Source organism: Saccoglossus kowalevskii, chromosome 3 (assembly GCF_978046115.1).
Source record: "Saccoglossus kowalevskii chromosome 3, keSacKowa6.1, whole genome shotgun sequence".
In the NCBI taxonomy this organism is placed as follows: domain Eukaryota; kingdom Metazoa; phylum Hemichordata; class Enteropneusta; family Harrimaniidae; genus Saccoglossus; species Saccoglossus kowalevskii.
The window spans coordinates 39,552,992-39,576,557 of NC_140643.1; the positions used below are offsets into that span (position 1 = coordinate 39,552,992).

General features: G+C 33.9%; 1 protein-coding gene across 1 annotated transcript; it reads left to right on the forward strand.

Moving 5' to 3' along the window:
• Positions 1-275: 275 nt before the first annotated feature.
• LOC100376922 (lysine-specific demethylase 5A-like) lies at positions 276-22,827 on the forward strand. Its single transcript, XM_006815921.3, has 28 exons — positions 276-533; positions 2,246-2,323; positions 8,550-8,609; positions 9,001-9,063; positions 9,281-9,349; positions 9,644-9,754; positions 9,885-10,037; positions 10,394-10,508; positions 10,787-10,953; positions 11,046-11,204; positions 12,015-12,134; positions 12,519-12,674; positions 12,832-13,013; positions 13,196-13,358; positions 13,628-13,747; positions 13,994-14,188; positions 14,621-14,802; positions 15,416-15,540; positions 15,711-15,861; positions 16,200-16,317; positions 16,470-16,616; positions 16,765-16,973; positions 17,060-17,198; positions 18,607-18,786; positions 18,892-19,032; positions 20,173-21,273; positions 21,576-21,855; positions 21,957-22,827. The coding sequence occupies exons 1-28, from the start codon at positions 384-386 to the stop codon at positions 22,589-22,591; spliced, it is 5,469 nt and encodes a 1,822-aa protein (XP_006815984.1). The 5' UTR covers positions 276-383; the 3' UTR covers positions 22,592-22,827.
• Positions 22,828-23,566: the final 739 nt, after the last annotated feature.

Here is a 23,566-nt window from a genome sequence, read left to right on the forward strand (position 1 = left end):
TAAAATTTTTCTCCAAGTTGACCTTTGGGCGATTCACAATGTCGTGCCAACTATTATCACTCCACGTTTTCGAATTAAAAATACATTTCTTGTATATATTGCATAATAAATATTTGTAATTGATATGTTCCTAAATATATATATATATATGACCTTTTTCGAAATGTGTTTTAATTAATTTAGAAGCCAATACTGTCGAACATCTGTGCGCTCAATTTTTCGGTTGATTGATATCGGCTGAGGTGTGAGAAGGCAGTACATGCAAGTGAAGAATTATCAAAATGGCGTCCTTGTTTATGGGTGAAATATAGCTTCTATCTTGGGATTCTACATCTTGCAATTGCCTCAAGGATTGAATTTTGGTACGGGTGAAGTCTATTGATATGGCAGATACCGACGACAGTTTTATTCCTCCCCCAGAAGCACCGGTTTTCGAACCGACGGAAGAAGAGTTCGCGGACCCCCTCGCATACATCTCTAAAATCCGTCCCATTGCCGAGAAAGCCGGGCTCTGCAAAATAATTCCACCTCCGGTAAGTGACATTTTGGGGATATCACAAACCTTTATAACTGTTATATCCAAAAAATGTAGTCTAGGATGTCAAACACTTCATTTTTCGCCCGATGTGAAGAAGTTCACGTGTGATACGTGTTGTCAGGGAATAACCACCATGGCGAACCCATTGTCTGACCACATTAACTGTCTGTTAACAAGACTACTGCAGCCTTGAATGTGTCCACCGATCTCCCAAAGTAATAAGCTTGCAGTTACTGTACAAATAATTGTTTTTGGTCTGTCTATGTGTATGCTAAATTATACATTTGGAAGTTGACCAACGCCCCTCTTTGTTGCCATTATAAATACTAACTCAGTCGAGGAAGAAAGGACGACCGCACTGCCCTGCTACGTCCGATGTTGTCGTATGTTGGTTTTTATGCAGTTCATGGCTGCCATCATCAGAGACTACGTGACGTTTACAACACACTGAAGGCTTCATTCTCACGATAGGGCGAACTACGGCTAATGAAATAAAAAAATATCTGCTTTTCTTTCGCCCAACATTTCAGGTTTGTGTTAAAACAGGTAGATTTTTAATAAAAATTTTGATTTTAGATGGCAATTTAACATTTTTTGTTGGCAGGTTCTGTAATGTAAAATGTTCTATGGCGAAAGTATGGCCTTTTTCAATTGCTTTGCCTGGGGTTTAGTTGGAAATATAAAAACGAGCATGAATAAAATTGTAATTTTTAACAAGTGTAGAGCTTTGCCTACATTTTTTGTAGTCAATTTTGTCTGACCAGAGACAACTGAAATTAGTGGATGCATATTTGTTGTAGAGCTGGAAGCCCAGTTAAAGGGCTCAGCTGTTGTGCAACACATCTTTTGAAAATTCTGGAATTTTCAGACTTCTGTGACAATATTCATTCTCTCCTGCCCATAGTTACTGTAGTTAGCCATAAAATGGTACCTTCTTTCTTAAAAATTTCAACAGTTTTATTAATGATGTTCATATTTATTTATTTATAATTTATAATTTAATTTTTTTATTACTCAAGATATTTTAAGTTTCATGACTAAATAACTGCCATACAAATAATTATCTATACCAATCAACTGTATATAATTTTTTTAAATTTCCTTGATTATTCATGAAATGTGTGCAGTTGTCATAAATCCATTTAATAACATCCCCACCCAAATGATAAAACAATCTTTTTTGATTATTATTTCTTTCTTAGATTGCTTTTGATGTCAGTCATTTAAATAATGTTATATTTTATTTTGAGTATTTATTGAAGAGATTTTTTTGTATTTAATTATTCCAAAAGCATTCACACATAAAATAGTTAAAATCAGAGAAACATTTTTCACTAAATCTTTTTTTAAATTAACATTTTCACTTCGCTGTATTATATTCTACTAATTATATATTTTTTTAAATCTGAAAATATTCCATTATTGTGTCTTACTGCAGTCATATTTCAATTTATTTTTGTATATTGATTCAATCTAATCATACAAAATATGGCAGCCATTACAACATGGACAAGTATTATGGGATAGGTTTTACAGATAGAAAAAATGTCTGGAATGGTGTCTGAATTGTGTTGAGTAATCACTATGTTCTCATATTAAAGCCTAATTTAAAAAAAAAATATTGTTCTTCCAAAATATGAAAGTTTTTTTCAAATGTTTTTCTGTAATTGGAAATAAAAATTCAACCTTTTATAATTTGTGATGCAGGACTGGCAGCCACCATTTGCTGTTGATGTTGAAAATTTCAAGTTTACACCTAGAATCCAAAGATTGAATGAATTGGAGGTGAGTTTAAAATTACCTTTTATATGTCAAATAAAAGATCATGACTGAATTGTGTAGTCCTATTATATTTATTTATGCAAGCATAGTCTGATACCTTCTATTTTCGGATTTATTGGTAGAACAGTACATTTGTAAGTGATATTTTCTTATTGAATGTCAGGTTTTGGGGATATTTTCTTAGGTCATATTTGCATACAGCTGGGATATTAGTACCTATAACAATAAGCAAAGTCTCTTGTCCTAAGTCTAGTATAATACTGTGATAGAAATTACCTATTACCACAAATCGTAGTTACATGTTAATGCTTCTATTTTTGTTTCGCTTGGTCGAAAACGGCTTCTAACCAAACTGTCATGAATGAGATCAATATATTTACAAATACTATATGTATTATTACGGGCATTTGTGCAGGAAACTATATGATCAACATTATGAGGTCAATTTCTGCTTGCCCAATTGCCCAAACATCTATATTCAGGCTGTGATAAATTTCAATCTCCAAACCAAACACTAGCGACCAATTTATACAATCCAGCTGAACTTTTGTGAGAACCACCATCTTGAACAAGTGCTAGTTTGTGTAAAACGTGTTCTGTACAAGTGAAAACAATCAATCCACACTTCACTGAACCTTGGAGATTCCCATTCTAAATTATGTATCTAATTGATGTGAAAATGAAGGCTTGCAAGAATATTTGTGTACAATATATATTCTTTATGTGGGTACTTGCATATATACATTTGTAACTCTATACATCAGAGATGTTATTTGTATACTTTCTACATCCAGGGTACTTAGATGTATACATTCATATCTCTGTACATCAGAGATGTTATTTGTATACTTTATACATCTAGGGTACTTAGATGTATACATTTGTAACTCTGTACATCAGAGATGTTATTTGTATACTTTCTACATCCAGGGTACTTAGATGTATACATTTGTAACTCTGTACATCAGAGATGTTATTTGTATACTTTCTACATCCAGGGTACTTAGATGTATACATTTGTAACTCTGTACATCAGAGATGTTATTTGTATACTTTCTACATCCAGGGTACTTAGATGTATACATTTGTAACTCTGTACATCAGAGATGTTATTTGTATACTTTATACATCTAGGGTACTTAGATGTATACATTTGTAACTCTGTACATCAGAGATGTTATTTGTATACTTTCTACATCCAGGGTACTTAGATGTATACATTTGTAACTCTGTACATCAGAGATGTTATTTGTATACTTTCTACATCCAGGGTACTTAGATGTATACATTTGTAACTCTGTACATCAGAGATGTTATTTGTATACTCTCTACATCCAGGGTACTTAGATGTATACATTCGTAACTCTGTACATCAGAGATGTTATTTGTATACTTTCTACATCCAGGGTACTTAGATGTATACATTTGTAACTCTGTACATCAGAGATGTTATTTGTATACTTTATACATCTAGGGTACTTAGATGTATACATTTGTAACTCTGTACATCAGAGATGTTATTTGTATACTTTCTACATCCAGGGTACTTAGATGTATACATTTGTAACTCTGTACATCAGAGATGTTAATTGTATACTTTCTACATCCAGGGTACTTAGATGTATACATTTGTAACTCTGTACATCAGAGATGTTATTTGTATACTTTCTACATCCAGGGTACTTAGATGTATACATTTGTAACTCTGTACATCAGAGATGTTATTTGTATACTTTATACATCTAGGGTACTTAGATGTATACATTTGTAACTCTGTACATCAGAGATGTTATTTGTATACTTTCTACATCCAGGGTACTTAGATGTATACATTTGTAACTCTGTACATCAGAGATGTTATTTGTATACTTTCTACATCCAGGGTACTTAGATGTATACATTTGTAACTCTGTACATCAGAGATGTTATTTGTATACTCTCTACATCCAGGGTACTTAGATGTATACATTCGTAACTCTGTACATCAGAGATGTTATTTGTATACTTTCTACATCCAGGGTACTTAGATGTATACATTTGTAACTCTGTACATCAGAGATGTTATTTGTATACTTTCTACATCCAGGGTACTTAGATGTATACATTTGTAACTCTGTACATCAGAGATGTTAATTGTATACTTTCTACATCCAGGGTACTTAGATGTATACATTTGTAACTCTGTACATCAGAGATGTTATTTGTATACTTTCTACATCCAGGGTACTTAGATGTATACATTTGTAACTCTGTACATCAGAGATGTTATTTGTATACTTTCTACATCCAGGGTACTTAGATGTATACATTTGTAACTCTGTACATCAGAGATGTTATTTGTATACTTTCTACATCCAGGGTACTTAGATGTATACATTTGTATCTCTGTACATCAGAGATGTTATTTGTATACTTTCTACATCCAGGGTACTTAGATGTATACATTTGTAACTCTGTACATCAGAGATGTTATTTGTATACTTTCTACATCCAGGGTACTTAGATGTATACATTTGTAACTCTGTACATCAGAGATGTTATTTGTATACTTTCTACATCCAGGGTACTTAGATGTATACATTTGTAACTCTATACATCAGCGATGTTATTTGTATACTTTCTACATCCAGGGTACTTAGATGTATACATTTGTAACTCTGTACATCAGAGATGTTATTTGAATACTCAGTGTTCTCCCCAAGCAAAAACAGCGTCGCTGGCCCCGACGCGATCAAATTTGCCCGCGACGCTATGTGTTTCCTCCGCGATGCTATTATTTTTCCCGTGATCTGATTTCCTCAGTCTCTCGCAGACTGTAAGTTTCCTGGCTAACTAGTTAAATCTACAAATGCATTGTATTAACGCCAATTTCCCGGGATAATCCCCTGTTGTTTCTCATTGGTTGGATATCGTTTTAAAAAAACAAAGCAGTTCTATAAAGACAAAGCCGTAAGCCCTGGTGTCAAACGCTCTTTGCCAAACGTCTATTCATATGCAAAATGATATAGTCACACTTGGGGTCAAAAGCCACATGTTTCCGGTGTGTACAAAACGTATTTCCATTATTATTTTTAGAAATGTAGTAGTACTATTATTCTAAGTTTTGATTTTTGTCAGTATTTTTGATATTGTATTTGTTTTTTGAGATCAAAATGTGAAAAAATATATATTTATGATGTAAACAATTTTGACCTCGTGATTGTGAATTCAAGATGGCGTCACCCACGTAAGATCCAGCGAGCGTGAACTTCCCACTCGAATCGCATATCGTGCTCAGATTCGGATGAATTAAGTGAAGCATAATTGAAAATAATATATTTATCAAGAAATCGGGAATTCTAATCAAGAAACGTGTGGAAATTGGAGTGACACTTGTGTTATTTCTTGGAAGAAAAGCCTCAATTTTACGTGGTATAACAATGGCGACAATTCGTAATTCAGACCTCCGTTGTCTCGAATTGTTCACAATTGTGTTGAACAGACAACATCGATGATTAAAAAAAATACATAAAGATGGATAATTTCAGCCAGAAAAACTATTATTGCTCGAACATAGTAGCGTAAGTATCATGACTCGTAACAGTTGTTGTACTTAACCGGAAAACAACAGAAACGGAAGACAGGCAATGAGAATAATCAACCCCATGTTTAATTTACCGGGACTGAACAGGGTTTTATAAAGTCGCTGATTGCTGGGCCAAGCAAAGGAACAGAAAACTCAGTATTTCTGCAGGACATTTGTAATACTAAACATGCAGTGCAATAATTGTATACAGATTGTACATAAAATAAATAGAAAAAAAGGAAAAAAAAACTGGTTTTGTTTTATTTCTCCATATGACAAACAATATGTTAATTTATGCTAATTATATGCTAATTATTATGCAAATTAGCCGCGACTCTATGAAAAATTTCTGGGGAGAACACTGTATACTTTCTACATCCAGGGTACTTAGATGTATACATTTGTAACTCTGTACATCAGAGATGTTATTTGTATACTTTCTACATCTAGGGTACTTAGATGTATACATTTGTAACTCTGTACATCAGAGATGTTAATTGTATACTTTATACATCTAGGGTACTTAGATGTATACATTTGTAACTCTGTACATCAGAGATGTTATTTGTATACTTTCTACATCCAGGGTACTTAGATGTATACATTTGTAACTCTGTACATCAGAGATGTTATTTGTATACTTTCTACATCCAGGGTACTTAGATGTATACATTTGTAACTCTGTACATCAGAGATGTTATTTGTATACTTTCTACATCCAGGGTACTTAGATGTATACATTTGTAACTCTGTACATCAGAGATGTTATTTGTATACTTTCTACATCCAGGGTACTTAGATGTATACATTTGTAACTCTGTACATCAGAGATGTTATTTGTATACTTTCTACATCCAGGGTACTTAGATGTATACATTTGTAACTCTGTACATCAGAGATGTTATTTGTATACTTTCTACATCCAGGGTACTTAGATGTATACATTTGTAACTCTGTACATCAGAGATGTTATTTGTATACTTTATACATCTAGGGTACTTAGATGTATACATTTGTAACTCTGTACATCAGAGATGTTATTTGTATACTTTCTACATCCAGGGTACTTAGATGTATACATTTGTAACTCTGTACATCAGAGATGTTAATTGTATACTTTCTACATCCAGGGTACTTAGATGTATACATTTGTAACTCTGTACATCAGAGATGTTATTTGTATACTTTCTACATCCAGGGTACTTAGATGTATACATTTGTAACTCTGTACATCAGAGATGTTATTTGTATACTTTCTACATCCAGGGTACTTAGATGTATACATTTGTAACTCTGTACATCAGAGATGTTATTTGTATACTTTCTACATCCAGGGTACTTAGATGTATACATTTGTAACTCTGTACATCAGAGATGTTATTTGTATACTTTCTACATCCAGGGTACTTAGATGTATACATTTGTAACTCTGTACATCAGAGATGTTATTTGTATACTTTCTACATCCAGGGTACTTAGATGTATACATTTGTAACTCTGTACATCAGAGATGTTAATTGTATACTTTCTACATCCAGGGTACTTAGATGTATACATTTGTAACTCTGTACATCAGAGATGTTATTTGTATACTTTCTACATCCAGGGTACTTAGATGTATACATTTGTAACTCTGTACATCAGAGATGTTATTTGTATACTTTCTACATCCAGGGTACTTAGATGTATACATTTGTAACTCTGTACATCAGAGATGTTAATTGTATACTTTATACATCTAGGGTACTTAGATGTATACATTTGTATCTCTATACATCAGCGATGTTAATTGTATACTTTCTACATCCAGGGTACTTAGATGTATACATTTGTAACTCTGTACATCAGAGATGTTATTTGTATACTTTCTACATCCAGGGTACTTAGATGTATACATTTGTAACTCTGTACATCAGAGATGTTATTTGTATACTTTCTACATCCAGGGTACTTAGATGTATACATTTGTAACTCTGTACATCAGAGATGTTAATTGTATACTTTCTACATCCAGGGTACTTAGATGTATACATTTGTAACTCTCTACATCCAGGGATGTTACATGTATACTCTCTACATCCAGGGATGTTACATGTATACTCTCTACATCCAGGGATGTTACATGTATACTCTCTACATCCAGGGATGTTACATGTATACTCTCTACATCCAGGGATGTTACATGTATACTCTCTACATCCAGGGATGTTACATGTATACTCTCTACATCCAGGGATGTTACATGTATACTCTCTACATCCAGGGATGTTACATGTATACTCTCTACATCCAGGAATGTTACATGTATACTCTCTACATCCAGGAATGTTACATGTATACTCTCTACATCCAGGGATGTTACATGTATACTCTCTACATCCAGGGATGTTACATGTATACTCTCTACATCCAGGGATGTTACATGCATACTATCCACATTTAGGGTAGCTACATGAAGTTACATACTATAGATACACTGTATTGGAACTGTGATTACATTAACTGACAGTGACATGATCAATTGATGATCAGTTCATCTGCATCAGAATTGTTGATGGATGTTTAGGATGCATACTGTTTTATATTCTATTTCTTGTTTAATTCCATCACTGTTGAATATTGATTAAATGCATGTTTGTGTACAATCTATTTGTTTTCATCCAGGCCAAGACGAGGATCAAATTTAACTTTCTAGATCAAATTGCCAAGTTTTGGGAACTACAGGTAATTAGTATTTCACATTTTTTATTTCTCGCAGATACTCGGTGTACTTACGTAATCAACAAGTTGATTTTAAGTTAGTTTAGTAATATATTACAATTAGGGACCTGTATATCATTGAAGTATGAATGCAGTAACATACATTTGATAATAAAAAAGGTCTTATCAGTGCCAAATATGACAACACTTCATTTTGGCATTGCACAGAAACTAATTTTTAATCATTGTGATGATTGAAATTGTCAGTTTTACTTGAATTTTGTGTAAACAATGTATTTTACGCACTCATTGTATGTCTGCATGAGATTCATATTAAACACAATGTGGTATTATAAAATAGTCTACAACAAATATTGATTGATGTTTTATTTGTATGCTGTTCGTCTTTTCTTAGGGATACAAATTGAAGATCCCAACTGTGGAGAGAAAGACACTTGACTTGTATTTGCTAAGCAAGGTAAATTTAAAAAATTTATTTTTTACATGTGTTCAGTCGTAGCTTACATTTACTGCCAAACATAAGCACCTGACCATCTAATCGATCAAAATACATCTTAACTTGTTGAATGGTTTACCAATCATATTCAGCCATAGCTTTAACTAGAAAATAGTTTTCTTGTGTGATGTTTTGTTGATTCGCACATTTACTTTGTTCTTTGAACATTGTTTGTAAGGTTGTTGCCGAGGAAGGTGGATTTGAGATTGCAACTAAAGAAAGAAAATGGTCTAAAATAGCCATTCGGGTAAGTGTCACTATAAGTTAACTTTACTCTGTAAGCTTATTATTCACTGAATATTCACTGCATCTGGAGGAACATTTATAATGCAGTTACCATATTGCATCAGAACATGAGATATTAACAACACAAATATTTCACTCTAACCAACAAATCAATTACACCTTCCAATTTAATCCTTCCAAAACAAGAAGAAGCATGTAATAATAGCACTATATTCTAGAATGTGTTACTGAGTTACTTCTAGCTCATCTGTACATGATCTACAGAATTTAGTCAGTACTGTTATATACTTGACAGCTTGGATATCCTCCTGCAAGATGTGCTGGATCATTGTTACGGTGCCATTATGAGAGAATCTTATATCCGTATGATATTTTCCAAGCCGGTGCTACACTGGATAGTCTTAATGTAAGTTTAATGATTTGCAATTACTTCTACATAAAGTTACTCATAACAAAAACTTTCTTAGGTCTTCCCAATGTAATTATTTTCATCTCAATTCCACTTAAAACAAAGATTTATATTTATTTTTTTGTAGCCTGGTTTTGGACCTAACCAAACTGAAGAGCATGATGAAGACACAAAAGAAAAGGAATATGTTCCACATAGTATTACTATCAGACAGTCTATTAAGCCAACAAATCCTTGTTATGGTCGCAGAGCAAAAAGACATGAAATTGAAACTGGAGATGTAAGTACAAAATAATTTATGAACACTGATGGCGCTATATTAATTTAATTTTTTACTTCATGATTACAGGATCTTACTAAAAATAGAGCTTACATAGTCGTATATTCCTATGAAGTAGATCAAATGTAGACATTTCATGGATGATAAAAATCTTCCAAACCAAGTGTTATGCCTGTACAAAATCTATGCAACATTATTTCAGTTCTACAACAGTTATGAATACACCTACAATGTATCGTTATTCTAGTATTTGTTTACCTATTAATTTGTTTGAACAACTTGGTGACTAATTAACCCCCATTAAATAACATATTTAAATATTATTTTGTAATAACTTATGTACCGGTAATTCACAGGAATCTATGAATATTGACATAAGCTCCAATCCAGAGCTGAAGAAACTTCAGCTATATGGTGCTGGTCCCAAATTTCAAGGTCTTGGATTAGTGGCTAATGATAAGAGACTAGAAGGTGAGCTTATGTATTATTGCCAAATTTTCATAAGATGGACCTGCACCAAATACCTGTGAAAAAAAAGGCATTGCCATTTTCAAAAAAATTGAAGTTAATAAATCAGTGAATGAATGTTTTAAAACTTCAATATGTGAGCTCAAATATTAGCTATCAATAGAACTACCAAGGTATGTCATGTATGTAAACAAGTGTGATTATTTGACATCAGTTAGTCATTTTGTCAAAAATGTTGGTGACTATTTCAACAAATGCATCCTTTGTATTTGATTTCAAAGGTGTCAAGCAAGAAGTTGATGAGAAATCAAGAATCAAGATCGAAAAAGACATTGATCCAGATTATCAAGAACCAAAGTCTAAAGGGAAGTCACCCAGGAAAGATGACATGCATTATGGAACAAAAATGAAGATGAGAGACAGAACTGGTGCTCTCAGTGCACAGTTTGTGAGTAATTTAGTTCGTAATTGTGTGTTTTAACTGACAAATTATTGTGGGAAATACTCTAAATAATTTGTATTTTGTTTGTTTAATACCAGATTGACATGTACGTTTGTCATACTTGTGGCAAAGGAAATTCTGAAGATTTTTTATTATTATGTGATGGCTGTGATGATAGTTACCATACATTCTGTCTACTACCACCATTATCTCAAGTACCAAAGGGGGACTGGAGATGTCCAAAATGTGTGGCTGAGGTAAGCAGATTCCATTGCATGTGAAATACTAAGTCACTTCCCATTTCATGTAGATACATTAGTGGACCAAGTCTATTGATACGTTTTGATTTATTTGAAGTTGTTCGTTCAGATGTTGCTATCGATATATATCTACATATAATTGAGTCAATATACTGTGAAACATGTTGAAAAAGCGACATGCAATTTTAGCGAGTTGCGGTAAAATGACGTTTTAGCGAAATGTTGATTTAGTGATTGTCTTGTCATTGTTGAATTCCCCTTTTCACAATACTTGTCTGTCACGTGTCAAAACAAATGCGCAGTTATCATCTCCATAAAAACAAAGAAAAACTGTCAAGTGTAATTAGGAAGCGCCCCAGATTTTTTATGTTCCGGATTTCTGTATACAAATTCCCAAGCCTTGGTCATTTTGAATTTATAATAAAGTCATTCGTGACATCTCGAATTAGCGAATCAGTTCTCTTGCTAAATTCGCTAAAAAGACATGCTCGCGAAAAAAACATGTTTTACAATTGAACAATTTGTAATGGTACTTACATTATAGGAGTGTGTTCCTTTGAATTGTTGAATTTAAAGACTCTTCAAGACAACCTACAGTTCACAGATGACTCATTTCCATTGTAGTAATTTGTGAATCATACAAGAACTTTGTGTTGTAACTATTTTTTGAGATCCAGTTTTTAAGTGCTTATTCAATTCTTAAAGCTCTTGTTAATTTGTTATTGTACACAGTTTCTTTAATGATTTAGTTTCTGATTGTTCTTTAGTGCATTAATACATACATTATCTTACAACTTCTAATTTCAGGAATGCAGTAAGCCACAGGAAGCATTTGGTTTTGAGCAAGCTCAAAAAGAGTATACATTGCAGTCATTTGGAGAGATGGCTGATCAGTTCAAGGCAAATTACTTCAACATGCCTGTGCATGTAAGTCTTGCTTAATTATATCTCTTTATCTTGTAATTGTAGTATTAATTACTAATCACATGCATATTTATCATTAGATGTTACCTATTTATATCCTTTTAAGCATGGTGATATCGCCAAACTTGAATTTTCAATAAAGAAATAATAAGAATTATGGATATGCTAATGATGTATGTTGTAAACACCGTTACATGTTCATAACCAAACTAGTCATCATAAATAATGCAAATTAGGGATCATGCTTGAACTTAAAGCTTGCTTGAAGCTTGTGCATTTTCATGTGATGTACATGTTTTGATAACCCTTGCAAATATATACAAGGTTTGTGAGAAAAAGTTATTCACCTGGTTATATGCAATAACAATTTGTATTTTTTCTATCCAGATGGTGCCTTGTGAAACTGTAGAGAAAGAGTTCTGGCGTTTAGTCAGTGCAATTGAGGAAGATGTAGCTGTAGAATATGGTGCTGATATTCATTCGATGGAATTCAGTAGTGGCTTTCCGATAAAAAATAGTGATTCTTTGACACCTGAAGATGAGGTAATCTGGTTTACACCACAATCTATTCTTGTCATTCATTTTTGAGATTCAAAACTATCCTCAAGTTAACCTCATCAAGTCCAAGTTAGAATGTTTCTCTGTAAAAGAATTGGTATGTTGTGAAACCTATCTAATGATCCATAATATGGATTTTCAGGTATATGCAAATTCAGGATGGAATCTCAACAACCTGCCAGTTTTGGACAGATCTGTATTATGTCACATTAGTGCTGATATATCTGGTATGAAGATACCATGGTGTTATGTTGGTATGTGTTTCTCAGCTTTCTGTTGGCATAACGAAGATCATTGGAGTTACTCTGTTAATTACATGCACTGGTAAGCAATCTCTTAAAAAATATAAAAAAGCACATTTAATTGACTGAACTTATTTGAATTACCTTTTGTTATGTAATAAACATGAGCTTACAGGTGAATGTGCTCCGTAACGCGCAGCATTTTGACCTACCTCTTGAATTTATGTTTTCCCAAAAAATAACTTGAGTTGTGCTGCTTTACAGGGGTGAGCCTAAAACCTGGTATGGTGTTCCAGGACCAGCTGCTGAACAGTTTGAGTCGGCCATGAAGAGTGTTGCACCTGAGTTATTTGCTGCCCAACCTGATTTACTCCACCAGTTGGTGACTATTATGAATCCTACTATACTTATGAACCGTGGAGTTCCAGTAAGTGTGATGTTGTCTACTTTGTCAATTATCACCATATTGTTGAAAGCCTTTCTATGCATTAGTATTTGTAGATGATCAAATGTGTCGGCCTCTGAAGTTTAGAAGTGAAAGAAATACAGCAATAATTTTCTTTGCATTCTCAGGAAGGTGCCTTCCATATTTTGATTATTCTCAAAAGACTAAAACATAAGAGTAAATAAACACTTAATTTTAAATCTTAATTTTAAAGACAAGTATTTGTAATTATATAAATGTTGTCTTTGCAGATTGTACGTACTAATCAATGTGCTGGAGAATTTGTAATCACCTTCCCAAGATCTTATCATGCTGGTTTTAATCAAGGCTATAACTTTGCTGAAGCTGTTAATTTCTGTCCATCAGATTGGGTAAGCTTTCTTTTATTGTCATTTATCTAGTCTCTAGTGACTCCCATTCTGTGTGTTTTGTTCATTTATATTACATTCTTGTTTTTCTCATTCATTATTTTCAATTGCAAAAAATCTGTTAGATTTTAGTGATGAATTGTATCGTTTGATATATCATGGGTTTCAGTGTATTAACAAGTGATTTAATTTTTCGCATGCCGGATTGTGGATGCGATTTGTAGGATTTACATGATGTTGTGTTTTCAGCTTCCTGTAGGTCGTGAGTGCATTGCCCATTACAGGTATTTGCATAGATTTTGTGTGTTTTCACATGAAGAATTAGTATGCAAGATGGCTGCTGACCCAGATAGCTTAGATCTGAATCTTGCTGCTGCCGTTCACAAGGATATGTTAAGTATGGTGGACGAGGAAAAGAAACTCAGAAAGAAACTCCTTGAGAGGGTAAGTTACACATGACACGGTGACATTTGATGACCGTGATAGCTATTCATTGTTGTTAACCATCAAGTGAAGTATGATAAAACCTCATTGCAAACAAACTAATACTTGGCAGTTACAAATTCACTGATTTTGTTTCAATTTGACGCAAAAGCTAATAGATAGTAATGTGAATAATATTTTTCAGTTATTTTTATTTTGGCTTTTAATATATTTCAAGGACTGATAACCTTTGTTTTACATAAAAAGTTTTAAAATGTTCTCATCCATTTCTCAGCCATTCAAACTTTGTATAAACAACACTTGTTTGTTTTGGGATCTGGCAGCAATAAAGGTTTTATTTTTATTTGTCTGTTTGAAAATTCAGCAAAATACAAACTGTTGATTGCCATTGATATTGACTTGTGTATAAAATGATTCATTACTTATCTTCAGGGTACAACTGAAGCTGAGAGAGAAGCATTTGAATTACTTCCAGATGATGAAAGACAATGTGATTTCTGTAAAACTACTTGCTTTCTTTCTGCTGTTACATGCTCATGTAGTCCCAATAAACTGGTCTGCATTCACCATGTAGAAAGACTATGTGCCTGTCATCCTACAAAACACTGCCTAAGGTGAGTAGTTATTATAGAAAATTTAAAAGTACCACAAATTCCTGATGTTTTGCTGAATGAAAAGTTACATTATGTAAAAGAACAAATTCATATAAAGAAGGGTAGATGCATCAAAGCACAGCATGTACACAGTGATTGGTTGGCACAAAGCAGATGAGATACAACTACTTAATAAATGATTACCACACTGAAGAGCTTTCTGAAAAAAAGTTTATCAAATGAATCTACGTTAATTGGCTTTGTACATGCAGAAGCAATTGTTATATTCTCTGTAATCTCTGTGCTGCGCTTGGAAATTTAAACAAAGACAAAATGGCTACTATCGCACCATGATTTGCAACTATTCACCAATGTCAGGGTCATTAAGAGCGTAGAATGTTCATTCATTCATTGGGATACAATTGTTTTTAATGGATTAATAAAAAAATTAGAAACTTTTAAACTTATAAATGAGATGTTATTAAAATCTGTAAAACATTTGCTGGATTATGTAACATTGAAGGTTGTAATTAGGGTTTTTCAATAATTTTGTTTGATCATAAAGCTATTTCATGATTTTGTCAATATGTCTGACACATTACTAACGATAGTCTGTATTTTGTGATTGGTCTAGATATCGCTACACGTTGGATGAACTGCCTGCCATGCTTCATAGATTGAAAGTTAGAGCTGAATCATTTGATAATTGGGCTAATCGGGTTAAACAAGCTTTAGAAGCCCCACAAGGTTCCAAGTCAGGCAAGTACATGTAATGTAGTCTTCTGTGTAGATATACAGATATTAATATTGTGGATAAAAACAATCCATGTGGTGTTACTTAGTTTTCCTCACTCAATTTATTTGTGTAGGTCAACTCTTTTTTATACTCTTGCCAAAATATTTATTTTGTTCTTTCATTTGTTTCACAGATGTTACTGATTTCAAAGAAATGATTCAAGAAGCTGAAGAGAGAAAATTTCCTGATAATGAATTACTGCAAAACTTAGTATCATCAGTAGGAGAAGCAGAACGATGTGCCAGTGTAGCTGTGCAGCTAGTGAGCAAGAAACATAGAACAAGGTGGGTGTACTTCCTATTGTAATATATGAACATATTTCCAGGCTACATGAAAATTATACTGTACAGTGGGGTATTAAGCGCTGTAACTGTGGTCCATCTGAGTGCATGCTTTGTCAAATCCTTCTAATAACTTTATTATACATCCAATTGCTCAATGTATGAAGCCAAGGAACCTGGAACGGTGGTGAATCTTAGTTAAATACTCACTGATCACACTCATCAGCTATATTGACTTTTCTTTGTGTTTATTTTGGCACTGCAGAATTTACTCTTTCCATCCTATAATTGATGTGTCGTCACAATGTTTGATCAAACTTTTGTTTTTTGTTTACATTTAGAAATTCTTCTGACAACACTAAAAATGCTGCAGCCAGATTGACTTTGGAAGAACTACAGTGTTTCATGCAACAAGTCATGGATTTACCATGTGAGATTAAAGAAGCAGAATTAATTCGAGTAGGTTTATCCAATCTCCAAATGATTATGACTTAGAACTATTGACAGATTGACATTGCAATGATTTTCTGCATTTATACTATATTGTATTATTGTCATTTTTAATATGTGTCAAATTCATTTAACTAAGTGACACTTCTTTAATTTAATAGGATTTACTGCACCGGGTTGAGAGTTTTCAACTTGAAGCTAAGGATGCTTTAGATGATACCACTCCAGATTCAGTCAAGTTGAAAAGATTGTTAGATATTGGTGTCAGTCTAGATGTAGAACTACCAGAAATGCCCAAGCTGAAGCAGGTAAGCTAAATAAAACACAGTGAGATGTTTGTATTCTGCTGTGAACTGTTGATTGAACTTGTAATTTTTTTCATTTGGAAAAGTGAATATTAGTCTCAATAAATATGACAATTAATATTATCGAGTTCCACTTGTATTCTGATAACAGGAATTACAACAAGCACGGTGGTTGGATGAAGTTAGGAGTACGTTATCCGTGCCTAATCAAGTTACACTGGATGCATTACGTAAATTAATAGACTCAGGAGTTAGTCTTGCACCCCATCCTGCTGTTGATAAAGCTATGGCAGAACTACAAGAGTTACTGACAGTCAGTGAGAAATGGGAAGAGAAAGCAAAAATATGCCTTCAGGCCAGGTCAGTATTGACACTAGTGGGAACATTATGTTTGTAAATAGTCATAGATTCAATGTATGATAATATGTATTTCATTTTTTCTGTAGACCGCGCTATGTTATTGCTACCTTGGAGGCAATAATCCACGAAGCTAAAAGTATTCCTGCCTATCTACCTAATACTTTAGCATTAAAAGAAGCTTTAAAGAAAGCCAAAGAATGGACTGCAAAAGTTGAAGGAATTCAGGTATGTACTCCTTATTAGTGAAGAATGACACAGTATGTATATATTGCAAGTCACCGAAATGTATCTAATGAATGAATTTTATGAATACCGTATTTGTCTTCAATTAGGCGCCACTTTGTTACACTTTCATGTCATGGTGGCGCTTATTTGTGGTTAAATTTGAGCAACTTTGTTTCAAATGGCGCTTATTTCAAGCACTTCAAGTTCTAGTATCGGTAATTGTGTTACAAGCCATTGTTTTTGCTCCATTCTGATGATAGATTATTGACAATATTTTACATTACAGTCTGACGCTTAGTCACTGTAGCCTTTATTTTAAATACTGAGTAAATGACCCGTTTTCAGACAGTTTAGAAAGTTATACAAAAAATATCATTCTTTAGAAAACATTCACAGTTTGCCGTACAATCAACAGAAAAATAAAACAAACACAAATTCAACGCTTAGTAGTCAATGATCACGGTAGCAAAATCCGGTCATGCTGCATTCCACGGTTACGATTATTACTCAGTAGTAGTTATAATAACGTACAAAAAATAAAATGCAAGTAAAATTCAACTTAATTTCATCGTAAGCAAATGATTCTGGTCGCATGTAAACGCTCGGCGCGATTCGATGTCTGCCATGCTTCCTGTCTAGGACTTGACCTGGAACGCGTTTTTTGACCTGATAGGTCAAGTCGTTAATTAACCAATCAAAATGCTGGATGATGCCAACGTGATCAAATTACCATAGCTCATTTAAATAATGTATGAACGCAATGCGGAAGTGATTTGCCGATGTTTGCGATATTTTGGCTTTGATTTTGGTGGGAAAAACGGCATGATTTTTTTTTCAAATCAAGAAATTAGTTATTTTTGGAAAGTAAACTGAGCATTTAAAGAATAATTTAACACTGTTTACTGTGACAACAGCGCATTTGAAACAGAACATTTTCGCGTTGTTTTAATTTCGTTTTTATGGACTTACTGTGAAATTAAAAACCACGCTGATATTTTCTACAGTAGACTAAAAAGACATGTTTCAAGAGATTATAGACCGATTTCTTAAAAATTGTTAGAAACAAAACCAATTTTTTTTACATAAAAGCCATTCGTACAGTAACAGCGAGGGACTTCCGCGATCGCGTCCATCGCTACGAACCGGTAACCGGTAGTCGATCCGCCGGCGCCCAATTCACGATCATTACGTGCCAAAATTTCAACTTTGTCTGGCGCTTAATTGAGGTGTAAAATACAAAGTTTTTGTGGCACTGGCGCCTAATTGAAGGTGGCGCTTAACTGAAGACAAATACGGTAGCATTCAGTTTATTCTCAGGGTTATTGGGAGAAACCTTTTCTAACAGAGACTCTGTTCTAGGGCACTGTTTTTTGAAGTAATTTAATGAATTGTATTGTTTTATTTGCAGAATGCTGAACACTACCCATATTTAGATATACTGGAAAGTTTAGTAGTGAAAGGAAGACCAATACCAGTGCGACTAGAGCAGTTACCTCAAGTAGAATCTCAAGTAGCGTCAGCAAGGTCATGGCGAGAACGCACAGGAAGGACCTTCCTTAAGAAAAACTCACAATATGCTTTAGTCGAGGCAAGTGTAAATTTTGTTATCTACTGAAATATCAAGGCTGGTGTTCTACCTATTTTGTATGCACCTAAGTATTTTGTCTAATCTGCAATATTATATTTTTTGCAGGTGCTATCACCACGATCAGACATTGGCATATATTCAACAGGAAAGAGTAGGAGGAAGAAGAGTAGAGATTCTGACAAAGAAAAGGAAAATAGCAATACTACTGAGACTAAAGTTGAAGATTCACGTGATCCAGCTGCAATTGTAAGTTGAAATATATTATCACTCACTGTCTGAATAATATGGCATTGACAACAGAATCATTGGCTGGTTGATTTGAAACAGACTGTGTTGTAATATATAATCTATCTGGGGTATGATATTATGGTTAGCGTGTTGGCTTTACATCAGGGCGGTTGTAGGTTTGATCCTGTTAACTACTGGCATTTGCTATAGATCGCAACAGTGAACATGAAAAGAAAGTATCACCAGCTTCTATTTTTAATTGTAGGCTATTAATTTGTACTCATGAAAAGACAATTATTTTTAATACCATAATTGAGTTTCCTAGGTACTTTTCTTCCAATCATTACCTTACAGTTGTTGGAAGCTATCTTAGCTCGACATTTTCACATTGCAATTGTGTTAATAGTCTTTTATACGATAGCAAAATAAACACAAGGCAGCTGTTAAAGCACGACTGGTTAGCTGAACTAACATGGCAAAGCAGTTCTCTATGTTGCCACACTTGTCAGTGTTTCAATATGTTAAATGTTTCAGGTTTTGACATATATATTAAATATTTGTCATGCCATTTCATTTCTTGAATAATGAGTTTATAATTTGTTTTTCAATGAGTTTAATAACCAATATCTACTAAAATGGTTTGCTTGTTTTACCATATTAAAGGGACAGTGCTGGTATTAATTAGGGCTAAACCATTCAGCTCAATAGGAAGGGATGTACAGTTATGATTTCTAGTATTTAAATAATCTAATCATGTTGGTTGGGGAAATTTGTTGAAGTTTATGAAAAACAAATTAACAATAGTGTTGACTTTGTGAATATAAGGGTCATATCATTCAACTTAAATGAACATCATGGATAACTTCAACACGTTTCTGTGTTGCTGTACATAATATACACTTGTTTCCTTTAAGACTTTTTCGTATTCAAATTTGGTGATTGATATCAAAAGTTAATCTATATGTGTAGATGACCTTCCCCAATCTTTGCTATATTTTTCTGACCATATGCAGTGATCTACGTTTTATGCTGTGATCTGTGCCACCCCTATGCTATGATCTGCTAGCAAATGCATATACAGGGCTAGCTGTGTGTAGTTTAACTATGTTTCCTCAAGTATTGATTACAATTAAATTATATTTTTCTTTTGTCATGCAGGTTGCATCTTTTAAAGAATCTGAACGTTGTGAGATTGATGCAATGAGAATGCTGCGTGACAAAAATCTACACAAACAACAACTGGAAGAAAATGAAGAGGAACAAGGCAAATACTGTATTTGTCGTAAAAATGTGTCTGGATATATGCTCCAGTGTGAACTTTGTAAAGATTGGTTTCACAACACATGTGTCACATTACCAAAATCTAGCAGTAGCAAAAAAAATGGTCAGGGAACAACCAATCCAATGCAATCATCACGAGATCTAAAATTCTTATGTCCCTTGTGTTTAAGATCAAGGCGTCCAAGATTAGAAACTATCCTCTCACTGCTAGTTTCTCTACAAAAATTACCTGTCAGGCTTCCTGAGGGTGAGGCTCTTCAGTGTCTGACGGAAAGGGCAATGAGTTGGCAAGACCGTGCAAGGCAAGCTCTAGCTACTGAAGAACTAGCATCAGCACTAGCCAAGTTGTCTGTGTTGAGTCAGAGAATGGTAGAACAAGCAGCCCGTGAAAAGACTGAGAAAATAATAAGTGCCGAATTGAAAAAGGCAGCAAATAACCCAGACTTGCAAGAGCATCTTCAGAGTGTAACACATAATGCATTCAGTGGTGGTGATTCCCCAGTACACCCTTCATCTATATTACATGGTATGCCGCCAGTTCCAACCAATCCTGATGTTCTACACAAATCACATTTTAGTGACGAGACAGCTCTTGATATTGTTCCATCTCCACCTCCTCTATCACTCTCAATTGATGAGCAAACTACATCAATCATGGAACAAGAAGAAATTGTTGTTGATTCACAGCAGCCACCAGTAGCGCTCAGTTCTGAACATGCATATAGCTTTGCTTCTAAAAACTCACAAACCCCAACAACACCACGTAAACAATCTCGTAAAACTCCTCATGTTACTAGATCACTAGATCCACCTGTTTTAGAGTTATCTGAGATGGCAAAGGCTCAACTAGAAGACCTCATGATGGAAGGAGACCTCCTTGAAGTCTCATTGGATGAAACCCAGCACATCTGGAGAATACTTCAAGCATGTCAGCCTCAGCATGAAGAAAAATTTTTGGAACAATTCTGTTCTGGAGAGGTGAGTACCGACTTATTGTCTTTTGTGTAACAAAATAATTTAATACTTAATGACATTGGTAGCTATCTTAGCTCGACGTTCTCACACTGTAATTGTGTTAATAGTCTTTTATACGATAGCAAAACAAAACATAAGGCAGCTGTTAAAGCACGACTGGTTAGCTGAACTAACATGGCAAAGCAGTTCTCTATGTTGCCACACCTATAATATCCCACTGTTGAATGAACAAGTGCTACCAAAATGCATATTGTGATTGGTGATTGATCACATTTATTGAAATCACAATTTTTCCTTGTTATTAGCCATTAATTGAAGACAGTGAAGAGAAACCAGCCAAACTAAAGTTGGGTGAGAAAAAAAGAAAGAGGAAAAAGATTGTAGCTGATGATAGTGCTGGTGGTGATGGTAGTGGTAGTGTTGCTGCTGGTGATGAAGACAATGGTGATGGTGTTATTGTTAATCTTACTGAGATAGATAAGGTGCCAGAAAAAAAGAAAAAGAAAAGAGCAAATAAAGATGCAAGTGAGAAAAATAATGCTGAAGAAGGAGATAAGGTCAAAGAAAAGAAAAAAAGGAGAAAGAGTAAGTCATGTCAGGATTTATAAATGCCAGTATGATTTATTTTTGTGTACAATATTCAATGTAAGATTACTGTTATATGTAATTTGAATTTTTATTTGTAGCAACTAACGAAGCTAAGGAAAGGAATAAACCAAAGGGAGACAAAGAAAAGCATTCAAATGGTGATAATGATGACGACGATGATGATGACGATGAAGAGGATGAGTCATGTTCTGCTAAAGTATGTAAACAGCCTACTGGAGATGATATTAACTGGGTTCAGTGTGATGGTGGTTGTGAACTCTGGTTCCATCTCGTGTGCATAGGACTTTCAGAAGAGCAAGCACAAAAAGATGACTATATCTGTAAAACCTGTACACGACGTAAGAACAGACAGGCAGCGCGTGAGAAAGCCAAGCTTCTCGCAAAAGAAAATAAGAGTGATTCCTCAGTGGAATCAGCTGGTCAAAAGGATGAAGAGAAAGAAAATCACAATGAGACTGATGTCATAATGGAGAAGGATTTAGAAGACATTATTTCTGTAACTTCTTCACTGAGTGACAAATCACCTGAGCCTCTTGTAGTTGAAGAAGGTGGTGGTGGTGGTGGGGGTGCAAACACATGTGCTGCAATAGTGGAGAACATTGTTAAATCAATGGTCATTGAACCAATGGAAATAGAACAGTCAGACAGACCAATTGATATGAACACTGAACCTTTAAGTAAATTAGCAGTAAATCATGAGGTTCAGTCATAACAATATTTACTTAGCTTAGAATTAGATCTGGTGGTGATCATTCTTGTCAAAATAAGGTAATAGGAATTGATTGAGTTTGAAAGTTATAATAATTCCAATGTTTAAATTCATAGTTAATTGTTCCTTGTATTACTGAAAACATTTGCTGTTGTGACCGAGGAAACTGTACTTCAAGCCAAACACTTGTTTTTCTATTCACCCTGTCTTTGTGTATAAAAACTGATATTTTCATGAAACCAGTATGTGTACTTGAGTGCCAGTGAAAGCACACTACTTTGAATATAACATTTTCGTTTCAAGATATATATATATATATGATATATATCATAAGAATTTAAAGTATAATAGTGTTTGTTTGTGTTGATTGGCGTTTTCTTCTTTTTACCTCAATGTAGATAGACTTGGATTACCGAAATGAGATAAAATACTTGCTCCTTGTGTGTAAGGAAATATAAAATCCAAATTAAAAAAAAAATATTTATTTAATACCATTTTCGGTTTTTACTTGTAGTGATACAAAAAAAACCCTGGTGAATGTCAATTGTGAATTTTAGTTTTTTCATTTAAATATATATATATTGTGAACCATTCATTTTTTGCTTGCTATGATTTGATTAGCTGATGGCGACTGTGATTGCTTCAATATGGTCCCATGAAAATTTAGTTTGAATAATGGATTTTTTTGGAAGCATCCAATAGGATGATGTCACTGTATCTGGTTCTAAGGAGCTGTTCAAGTTAAGAATTTCTTACATAATGGAATTCTAACATTTTGACTTTTGAAGGTCTTGGTTCGTGGCTAGCTTGAAAATGAGAGACTTTAACGTGGTTCATCTAGATTTACTCGTATATAAGTGTGTATGCTCTTCTCTTCAAAAATAAACACATACTCTAGATCTCATAATTGTGTCTTCTTGTTTGGTTGAAATGAACAAAATTTAAGACAGATTTATTAGCTCTGCTTTCGACTGTCGA

Coding starts and splice junctions, on each gene's coding strand:
- LOC100376922 (XM_006815921.3), top strand. CDS start 384: ATGGCAGATACCGACGACAGTTTTATTCCTCCCCCAGAAGCACCGGTT. Junction 8,610..9,000: donor CCAAGTTTTGGGAACTACAG/GTAATTAGTATT, acceptor GTCTTTTCTTAG/GGATACAAATTGAAGATCCC. Junction 21,856..21,956: donor AAAGAAAAAAAGGAGAAAGA/GTAAGTCATGTC, acceptor TTTTATTTGTAG/CAACTAACGAAGCTAAGGAA.